The following is an 11,698-nucleotide window of genomic DNA, read 5'->3' as shown; positions in this document are numbered from 1 at the left end:
TCCAAAATCTAAGACGATATCTAGTCTCACATCACGATATCGATATAATATCGATATATTACGCAGCTCTAATTCATAATGAATTATTGTATTCATATTTTAACAGACCTTTTAGTATATAAGGATTTAATCAATTTATAGTATTTTGACAAAATAAACAACTCAAGACCCACTTACTGAGCCATCTCCATGACAACTCAGCAAACTCCATCCAAAACAAAAAGAAAGAAAAAACTAGTGAATGAACTACTGTTGTCAAGAATGAACTTCCATGGTTAATTTCATGTATACTTTCTATGCCAGCCTGTAATATATTATTTATATTTTTCTGGGGGGGGGGGGCACACAACACACGTAGCATGTGGTTAAATTACTGACACTCCAAATAAGAAAAATCTACACAGTAAAATAAAGTATAATTTATTTGTACAGTCCAATATAGACACAATAAGCCTATTTACACATCTCCGTTTCACATCTGCACAATGTTACATTAACAATAGGCACTGATCTAATCTGTCAATAATACACACTACAGGACATCTGCAGCCTCCTGTTCATTTGACAAGGTTATACATTCATAATGTACTTAAACATCAAAAGTAGCTGCTTTTAATTGAAGCTTTTAATGGTTCTCTAAAAAACATAAAGTTGACAAAGCGTGGATGTTTAACAGGATAATCTGAGCCTAAAACCATTTCAATACACACAAACACTCACAAACTCTCCTCAGTTAAATTCTCTACGTTTTCTGTGGATAATGACGAATCAGCTCCTCAGTCAAAGCCTTAGGCGTTTTATTTTATTGTTGCGTGGCTGAGACTGACAACGCCAAAATGCGAGACGCCTGTCTGTGAAGTAGTAAAGATCTGTTGTGTTCTGCTCCAGTATATGATTGAAACCACACAGAGTCAAACAACAAATGAACTAAGCACACTATCATTTTTTGGGGTAAAAGTGCCTATAGGTGATTCAACCCACTTCCCTTTGCTGCGTGTCATCCCCTCCCCTTTCCTATCTATATACACTATCTAATAACAAAAAGCCCACAAAAAATAATCTTAAACAGCATTCTGGGCGCCCGGATAGCTCAGTTGGTAGAGCCGGCGCCCATATACAGTATAGAGGTTTAATCCTCGACGCAGCGGACCTCCTCGACGCAGCGGACCTGACATGCAGCAAATGACCTGCGGCCATTTGCTGCGTTTTTAATTGCACTGAAGTGACACTTAAATGCAAGATGCAAGCTAGGGCTCTTCATGTTTATGGCTTGGAGCAGTGTGTGCGTGTGCGTGTGCGTGTGCGTGTGCGTGTGCGTGTGTGTGTGCGTGTGTGTGTGCGTGCGTTCAGGCAGTCTTTGCCCCCTGCACCGGCACTTGCAGGAAGACATCTGCCTTTTCTAATTCGGTCCCTGGTATGTAACTCGGTAAGCGGAGATCATAGCGGTGCCCGGACTCGTCGTAAGCCTTGTCGTTGAGGGAGTACAGCTTCTCTGCAATGTCATTGCGCACAACCAGGGCAAAGATCTTAGCTATGTAGCGATGCTTGGCGAAAAGCAGATAGAGTTTCTTCCTCCTCCACGCCACGTATCGACAGGGGTTGTCAGCATGCAGGGTCACCTGTGGGGAATAACAACAGAAAGAATGAATGATAAAAGACAAGCTGGCATTTACAACGTGGAAGGTTGTAATAAACTGGAGGAATGTTTGAACCCAAAGTCAAAATGTATGACAAATACAGTTTGCCTTTAACTTTAAATTGCCATTTTAATAATCTACCTGCTGCTGATATAGAATTATTTGGCAGATGTATTGATATTCAATATATAGTGTTAATGGAATCAGGTTTTAAATATATCACAATTCATCAGGTAGGGCTGCTGCGATAACAGCAATATTGCTATACTGTTTACTGACAAGCCAACCACAGGGGATGGCAACTGCCACAGCCACTTTTGGTCATGTTTTTTGATGAGACCAGGCCCTTCTTGTTCTATTTTACACTCCAATGCGTGTGTAGAATGTTAAAATACATTTAAAACGAAAACAAGAGTTAGGGGTGTCATTTTCCCCCGAGTTGGGCTCTGTATTTGTTCTCCCGTCCCAGTGATCGGCATATCGGGTGATGTGATTGAACGTGCCCTATAACCGTGGAGCAACACTGACACACCCTCCTCGTCTTATGCACAGCTCTCTCTCTCTCTCTCTCTCTCTCTCTCTATTGCCAGACCTTCCTCCACAGCACTGCGGAGGAGGGTCTCGCAAGTCCACACAGATGGGAGAAAAACGTGCTCTGGTTTATTGGCATTTCTTTAAACCAATCGCAATCGTCTTGGGCGGTGCTAAGCACCGGACACACTGACGGTGCCTCTGCAAAATAGCCTCTGGAAGGAACTTGTTTTGGTGGAACGTGTACGTTCAAAAGTTGTTTTAGTCGTCCAACAGAAAACTCAGATTGGACAGATAGTCTAGTTAGCTGTCTGGATTTACCCTGCAGAGATCTGAGGAGCAGTTAACCATAGTCCTCAGAAATCCACCGGAGTTTAGATCACCATAGTGTAACTAACACGCAAATCCGCTTGTTTTGCTTACCTCATGTAGCACATGTTGCTAACGGTGTACAGCTAAAGGTTTTCTGGCAGACGCTTGTTTAGTTCAACATTACATGCATCAATCTGCATACCATATGGTAGATGGAGACAGCTTAGAGCCCAAAAAGACGCCGAGTTGGCTAATCTCCTCCTGAACAGGTAAGCATTAGCTTCAGGCTAATTTATCACGGCTACAAGGGACGGGCATTTTATGTCATTTCAACATTCGTGTACTCACATTGAATTATATAGCTAGAGTACCCGAGTTGGTTACTCGCAAAAACAAATTGAGACACAGCCAGTAAAGTGATCCCTAACCCTGCTAACTGCTAACGTTAGCAGAGGACCAGGCAAGCAGGCCACGGCTGTTTACAACGTGTAGCCTGTCAACGGTGAGTTATTTTAAGCCAAGAGAGGGGGGCTGTAAATCGGGAGGACCGTGACTTTGCAATGTGTTTAGTAGGGGTGTGCAAACTTGCGCGATTCAAAATCAATTTTTAAATTGTATGTCTACTGCAATCACATGGGAAAAGTAACTACATTTACATACTGTGAAATGTTTTTTTGAATCGAGAATCGTTTTTGAATCGAAAATCAATTTTGAATCGTAAGCCTAGAAATCAATTGAATCGTGACATTTTCTGAATCGTGCACCCCTAGTGCTTAGCGATTGTTGCCGTAATTCTAAGCCAATAAAGTGTGTTCAGTCGGGTGGAGAGGACGGGGAGGTTGTTGTGTTTTTAGCGCTTCCTGTAAATCTACGCCGAAAAAGTGTGTCTGTCAGTTGGGTACAGAGCTCCGCGTGAGCACGGGCTTTTATGTTAATGTCCGGACATTAACATAAAAGCACATATTTATGTCCACTGTGCTGTGGAGTAATGTCTGGCTATATGAGCGTCTAGAAAACATTGCTGTGGATGCTCCGGTCTCAGCCTGGCAACCAACGCGAACTTCGAGTCTGGGGAGGATGGGGCGGGGGAGACGACTCTCTCCAGTATTTTGAATTTGTACTAGGGATGTCCCGATCAGGTTTTTTTGTCCTCGAGTCCGAGTCCGAGTCATTTGATTTTGAGTATCTACCGATACCGAGTCCCGATCCGATACTTCTATAAAATATAAAAAAAAGAATAAAGAAGAGCGAAAAAACAGATCCAGGATGTTCCTTATTTTTTATTTAATTCACCTTATTTTAACATTCAACAACTCTGTTAACAAACAGAGCACTTCTGTTACATATCTCACAGTTTGCTATGGCAATGTTGTTGTCATCAACTTTATAATACCTCCAGACCGCAGACATACTCGCGCTTTCCGCTTCAAGCTGCTTCTGTGTTCTACTTTGCCGGCATTTAACCAATAGCGTCTCTGCAACAAAGTGATGTCATGCCGCACGCGTTGCTGTTTCTGTGTGGAGTCAAAAGGGTCTAACTCTGTGCCACCGCATAACTATAGATGTGTTAAAAAATAATGAGAATATATACATATATATCCGAGTCCTGATCGGGAGGTAACGTCCGATTCCGATTGAGTCTGAAACCACGTGATCGGGCCCGATTTCCGATCACGTGATCGGATCTGGACATCCCTAATTTGTACTGCAGTAACTATTTTAAACACTAGCTGTCAGTATTACATATTGCACCTTTAATACTGGACCAATTTTAAAGACTGTTGTTACCATAAGTCACGTAGACACAAATATTCGGAAAATAGGTTACAGGTTACCCTTTAAGTGCCCCAGCAGTGAGCCATTCCAGTGACCCACCATTCACAATACCAGGACCCTGGAAGTGGCTCACCTAAATAGAATACAACGTCATTATAAATGCTGTTAGTTTATGAAGTAAATAAATATCTATGAAGGTGTATGGCACAAAGAAATAAACTGAAAATATACTTGTTTTGGGTCTTTTCATGGAATTTGTTGTCAACAAGATGAATATAGAATGTGCTGTCCGAGCCTTATCTTTTAACTGCACATGATGATGGTCGTGATGATTTATGAACCTAAAATTGGGGTTACAGGCAGACAATCTTGAGCTTGTTGACACATGGTTCAGTGAATTGACATTCCTGAGTTATTAATGGATGACATGTTGTATTGCACATGCACATGACTTAAAAAAAAGGGACCTGGAATACACCCTCCTCTGATGGTCTGAGAGAGTCCCACTCAGGTGAATCCAGAAACTGGAAAGGGTAGATGTAGTGCAGAAACTCTCCATTAACTGTCACACGGATTCTGTAGGAGAATAGACGGACATTTTATATTAACTAATCCACTTCCCAATGGGAAACACTACAACATAGAGGGCAAATCAACTCACAGGACACAAACACTGCTGCTAAAACATTAAATCAGTGATACTGTATTACAGCAGGTGTCCTGCTTTTAACAGCTGAGGGAAAGCTGCTGTGACATCAGTGTGTGGGGTGTGTCTTATGGTACGTGTCCATATGGGCGTCGTTTTCACGGATGGGATCGCCCCGCTTCCTAGCATTGCACGCTAGTGGGCTTACCAGCAGTTTCTCTTCACTGACCTCTGACAAGCAACGAAAACAGCCTACACCCTCCTGCAACCGCGATGGCTGCACCTGATTGGACGAACGCGTCACGTGGGGCTGGCTGCTCCCGAATTTCAAAACAGAGCATAATGGCGGCTCGTTTGGAATATGATCTCTTATTTTGCGAAAACACATCGCCGGAACGTGTTTCTGAAAACATTTCAAGCGAGAAATCGGCAATTGCTCAATCTGTCTTTATTTCAGATCGACAAAGGTCAGTTTAAAAGATTTTCGTCAGCTTTTGAGAGGCGTCGAGCCGAGCTGGCCGCTTCTCATTTGCATAAAGTCGGCAGGATTCAACTTTATGCAAATGAGGAGCGGGAAGCATTGAAATGACGCTGACAATGGACACTAGAGCTGTCAAGCTCCCTCTATAATACCATTCGAATTCCATTTGATTTTTTTTTTTTATATTTCAATCATATTTGAATATTTAATGCTCAATTGCAGCCTGTTAAATAATATGTACTACATTACTCTGGCTTATGCATTGTCAATGCCACTATATACTATAAGCATGTGGTTGTTGTTACACATTCCGTCCACTAGAGGGACTTCTAACATCAGCCTGGCCTTGAGGGGACCTGCACGCAACTTTGTTTACATTCATTTTCCACCACGCACACAGCGACAAACACAAATCAACAGAGAACTCTGTAATGAAGCATTATCTAACAAGTGTATTGAAGCGGCTCTGTTGTAAAGGCTAACGGTTGCTCGGCTAGCACATGACACATGACATCATGATAGAAAGTACAGCCGAAACAATTTGTCATAAACTAGGTAAGTTACAAACGATGCTAACTGCATTAATAACCAAGCCAAACCGTGCTGTCACTACTAGGGAGTGTCAATAAAACGGCCCATTTCTGTGACGTCCTTTTGTGTTCTTTAACCCCCCAATATAGCACAAGTAGACTTTATAATTCACAACTACTTTTTTCCGTCAGATTGTTTATAGATCTCAACGTTTCCGACCGCACTTGAAGGCAGCTTCATTTCACGGAGAAAGAAAAGAGACGAGCGAAACAGATCGACGGTGCTTTGTTGTTTGGCAACATTCAGCTGTGATAAACTCCCGAGGGCTATTTCACAAAACCTAGATAGCGGATTAAGCCGGGATTTCCCTGTTATCCTGGATCACTTACATCCAGAAAGCAGAGGCACCTAAATTACCATGGAGATTTATTCTGTACAGCTAGCCTGCTCCTGATCAGGCTAACAGCCAGGATTTATTAATCCTGGAGCCTTTTCCGTTCACTCAGCAGTGCTTTTACCTTATTATTAGCCTGCATTAAAATAGGTAGGCCTTACATATTTCTGTTCAGTTAAATACTGTTATTATTTTAACATTGTGACCATTATTTTTTTTTTTAAATATTCATGTGACAGTCATTGGTGCTGTTATATTGCTGTATGAAGACTGCTGTTCATATTGCTGTTAGAACTTTGGTGAATATATTAGGCTACGGCAGTTGTTGAGATAATTAGAAAAGGCTGATCAAGTTGCAAATGTGTTTGAAATAAAGTCAGTGATGAAGGGCAGTAGGCCTATATACAGTCCTATGCACGTGTTTCTATAATGGTTCTAACAAAGGCAGACTGATCAGACACCAATCCATCTTTTAAGATGATTTCTTTCTTTTTTTTTTATTCTTCAACAATAAAGGATCATGTATATTACTCTTCCATGTGCATTTTATTTGCCATTCTTAGCACACAATGTGCGTTCTGTCCAGTGAACTGGGACTATAACTTGACCTATAACAACTGTAGGCTACTGTACATTCATGAAACAGGGAGAGGACACCTTAATGGTGTTGTCCTTTTGCTGGGGGAAGAATAACTGATGAATACTCTGTGTTACAGTCAGGGCCGGCGATTGCTATAGGCGAACTAGGCGATTGCCTAGGGCGTCAAATGTGTTGGTGGCGCCGTGTCGCCCTTAGGTCTACTTCTCATTAATAATAGAATTAGAACGACAAGCGAAATAAAACATGTTTATTAAACATGATCATCCTAGGGCGCCCCCTCAGCCACACGGAGCTCTGAAGCAGACCTGTGCGTCGCTTAGCATCCACTCTCGCTGTAAACATAGAGACAAGCAGCGGCACAGACCACGGAGCTGCTGCAGCGCGCCTTCCGTGGTCTGTGCAGCTTCAGCTTTATAAAGGACGCGCTCTGCTGTGGGCATGCTGCGGCAGATGTGTCCCGTTTGTGCTCTGTGTATTTCTGCAGTAGGTCTAGTTTCGGTTTCCCACCTCCGATGTAGAGCAGCGTACAGCCACTTCCCTAAACTTTGTCTCATTCAGAGACCAGAGACACAAACGGGGCTCTGTGTCTGTCAGACGGTCTGAGATCTACCGTATCAGCAGAGCAATCACGTAATGCACAGCAGACTATGATGCAGGTAGATTATTTTCTGAAATATCGTGATTTCATTCTTGTAATAGCCTATTATCACTTTATTTTTTCTCAAAATATCACGACTCCTCCAAATCACAGAGAGCACAGATGAGATATATTTTGAATGTGCACAAAGTTTAGAACATGAGCAGAAATCTTGCTCAAACACATCTAAAATATTACAGTCCATGGGTTTATTAATTCATTATAATGAATTCATGTATCACTAAGGTGAATAATTGTCATATGCACATTAAAGGAGGTTAATTCCCCAACAACAGATGTAAAAGAGGAGGGAAGAGTAAATGATGCTAGGCTACATGTGTGGTGACTCAGATATAATTAGAAAAGTCGATCTACAGGAGAATAAATAGATGAAAGCAATACAGAATGCCTGAGAGCCTTATTGTAATATATTCCATTATGTTTTTATATTTGAATTGTAATATATGTTTCTCTTTACATAAAGATATTTCCAGCATACATTGATTCAGAAAAATGTAATAATAGGTGCATAAAAATTCACCAGAATGCAGGAAAAGTGTTTAATGTTCAAAATTTTTAGGGGGAGGACCCCCAGACCCCCCCCCAATCATAGTCACCATGCACACAAATCTGGAAACAAAACACTGGCCTTTGGGTTGCCAGACCAGTTATGATTAGACCAAATGTTGGTGCCATCTAACTTACATGCAAGTAAAATCAACATACATTGGTACTCTAGCGCTGACACAGCACTGTGGAGATCTGGCACTGTGAGACTGGGGGGCGCAAAACTCAATCTCGCCTAGGGCAACCAAAGGGCTAGAGCCGGCCCTGGTTACCAGACGCGTAACTATCGGTAAAGCGGTGCTTACGGGCCCGGACCAATCAGGGGCCCGCATCACTGGAAGATATTGATTGACAGCCGGGGCCCCCTATCGCATTTTCATTACTCGTGACAATCCCAGCAGTCCCACGTGCAGCCACTGACCAAGCGGGAGTGAGAACGGGTCAAATTAATTTCCTTGTTTCTGATATGTGACTCGAACATCTCACATTTACCAACAAAACGTACAGCGAAAGACCGTGCAAAACATTTCGGACCGTCCTGCCAACCTGTAGACATTTTAACATCACTGTACGCTGTAACGATTTTTTCACTCTAAAGTCACTGAAAGCTGCTGTTTCAATATTGTCGGCTCTCTGCAGCTTTACTTTTTGTCTTAAATCCACCAGCCATTTTCATATTATACCAACATTTGCAGCATCCTGAGTCTTTTTGGTAAGGTTCCTAGAAAAGCTCAGCCCAGAGTAATGAATTAATTAATAGTAATAATTATTATTCTCCCCAAAACAAGTTTCCTGCCCTTGTGTGTTTTTTCATGTGTTACGGTGCGCATTAACCAGTGTTTTTTTGTTGTTGTTGTGGTGGTGCGCGTAGGCTACTCCTGATTTTGTCAGTCATCTCATCTCTTACATGCTGTGTCTCTATGATCCTATCCTGTCCTATTCATGGTAGCCTACTGGTGGACATTGCCCCATCATCACGTGCTGTAGTAGGGGGGCCCGCCTTGATAATCCTGCTTAGGGGCCCGGTGTTGGCTCGTTACGCCACTGCTGGTTACAGTCATGTTTACAGTGTGCATTTAGTTTATCACTTAATTATCTTCATAGTTACTAGATTTTAGAGTCCAATTTCTTCAGCGTCTCTCTTTTCTATGTCCATCTTTGTTAGGCCTATACCTTACAGGATGTGTAGGCTAAATGCAGTTTGGCCTAAGACACTATCAGGGGAGATGGAAGTTAAAGTTATCACCTGCCAGACAGGAGCACCGACAGCTTGTCAATAGCGGTTTTTCCCTCTATGGCGAAGCAGTGGTCCCTCTCTATGGTCTGGATGTCTCCGTCACAGCACGCCACTATCTTCCCAAAAAGTGTGAGCGACACTCCCAGTTTTTTAAACATACAGTTGTAAATCTCCTGGAATTCATTATCGAAGGAGACGCTTCTCAGACGATAGGAAACATGCAGGACTTGTCCCAAACACACCCCGAAGAGTGCGAAACTCCACAGGAAAGAGTCCGTTGTGCAGGAGTCCGACCATGCCCAAATAGTGGAGCAGAAGAAGCCCAGAGTCAGAAAGGTGAACAGGTAGAGGAGTCCATAAAAGCCGCTGCCGCCCATGAAGCCAAGGAAAAGGAAAATATTGGCGAGGTGGAACACGGAGCCCTCCGGGGTGCCTCTCCATTCCTCACATATCGGGTGCGCTGCCGCTACTGGTTCCGCCGTGAAATTCAGGGCTTCGAAATCCGGAGGCTCCATGTCTAACGTTACAAAAGTGAATAAAACTACCAGCACATTTCACACAAAGTCGTCCAGGGTCTCTCAGAGCCTATGGAGAGCTCCGAAAAATACTGCAAATACAGGGTAACGTTAACTCAAAGGCAACATGTCATCGAGCACCTGCTTGTGCGGGGAGGCAGCACTGTACTGTTAGTTAGCGGAGTTACGACCGGAAATAGCCTCAATAGAAAAAATAAAATGATACGGAGTTTTGTCGTCGGGGGAAAAGCTCGGACAGACTAGCTACATCTTGTGTAACCCGTGTTTCCCTAAATGCTTTGATGGATATTGTAATACTATTTATGGCTAAAATGCGAATAAAAATGTCTCTAGATTCCAAACTTAGGAATCGTTATTTAATTAAGGGGCCACAGGAGGAGTTTTGTGGCCCCTAACCTGAAAAGACGTGACCCTCCCCTCATCAGTAATAATTTTCCTTTGACCCTCCATAACAATATGAAAAAGAATACTGACCCTCCCCTCGCGTATAAGTTTGCACTTAGCAAAGCACTACAGATACCATTTGATTTTTACAGCCATGACATACAGGAGTTAACCTCTGCATTCTCATCTTACACATCACACTCCTCTGTTAGACGCTTAAATTCAACTAAAATGTAACGATGAACAATCAGTGTTGGACGTACAGTCTGTTGAGATGCCTCTCCAAACGCAGAAACCAAGCGCAGTCACACCATAAAACGTTAAGACACGTTGAGAAAAAAAGATCCCTATTTTGCCGTAATCCAATGACACGAAAAAAAAGTAATCCACAGCGATCAGTAGATCCACAAACAGAGTCACGGTGTATCCAGCAAGGCCGATACGAGCGTCACATTCACCAGCCAGCTCCAAACAGGTGAACGAGGCCTCTCCACTTCACCGTTTAAACAAAGTGGAATAAACGTATAAAAGTCCAAATCTACACAAAACATCAATTAGTAAGCTGACATCACATTTATATACATGGCATTTAGGAAACCTTTATTGCAAGGTTGGCACGGCAAGATGTCCAGACTAGTGCAACAGTAACTTTAGTTTTTTTGCGTCCTGCTGCTCCCATCGTCAGCCAGGTAATAATTTTCTTACCAAAGCAGTATATGAACTCTGATGTATTACCTATCACCATTTAGTTGTTTTGTGTTATTTAAGATATTTATAAAATATCTGGTCATGCCAGATGTAATTATTCCACTAATTTTTTAAACAATGCAATTACCTGTTTGAGCCACCAGGGGGCAGTGCTCCTCCTGCCCCCCCCAGCAAACTCCGCGTATGCGGTCAGACCATCTGCTAGGGGGCCGAGACTGAGAGCTACATGGATAAATATGCACCAAACAAGCCCCTTTGAAATTTTGCTCTTTTCATGAATAAAAAAGTCCAGACTAAAAAAAGTTGGATGACCCTCCCCTCAGCAGAAAATAAAAAGACATGACCCTCCCCTATTTTCCTCCGGTGGTCCATTCCATAAATACCGAACGGTCCCTTAAATGTAAAGCCTTTTTATTGCATTTAATCCAGACATTTGCTAAACACAGTCCATTGGCCAGTAGTAGTAGGCTATATAGCCTACAGAATATCTATTTTTGCTAGACGTAATGCTGGTTCTATTCAGAAGAAGGTCAGTACAGAAAAATGTTGGAGGGGCTCTATTCTATCTATTCCATCTATCTAATCTGTTTACGATACTCAAAATAACAACACTTTCATTTTGACAGTCCAAACGTCTCATTTCCGATACGTCTGTCTCTGTGTAGCTTGACACAGTAATAGCCTAAAACATGATCTAAATATGATAGCAGTAGTCCTCTT

General features: G+C 42.4%; 1 protein-coding gene across 1 annotated transcript; it reads right to left on the bottom strand.

Annotated features, from left to right (window-relative positions):
* Positions 1-404: 404 nt before the first annotated feature.
* On the bottom strand, positions 405-10,039 carry popdc3 (popeye domain containing 3). The gene is made up of 3 exons (XM_031313075.2): positions 9,360-10,039; positions 4,724-4,832; positions 405-1,619 (listed from the first exon to the last, which is right to left on the bottom strand). The coding sequence occupies exons 1-3, from the start codon at positions 9,863-9,865 to the stop codon at positions 1,347-1,349; spliced, it is 888 nt and encodes a 295-aa protein (XP_031168935.1). The 5' UTR covers positions 9,866-10,039; the 3' UTR covers positions 405-1,346.
* Between the last annotated feature and the right edge of the window lie 1,659 nt (positions 10,040-11,698).

Source organism: Sander lucioperca, chromosome 10, assembly GCF_008315115.2.
Source record: "Sander lucioperca isolate FBNREF2018 chromosome 10, SLUC_FBN_1.2, whole genome shotgun sequence".
NCBI lineage: Eukaryota > Metazoa > Chordata > Actinopteri > Perciformes > Percidae > Sander > Sander lucioperca.
This window is presented reverse-complemented; position numbering and strand designations above follow the sequence as displayed.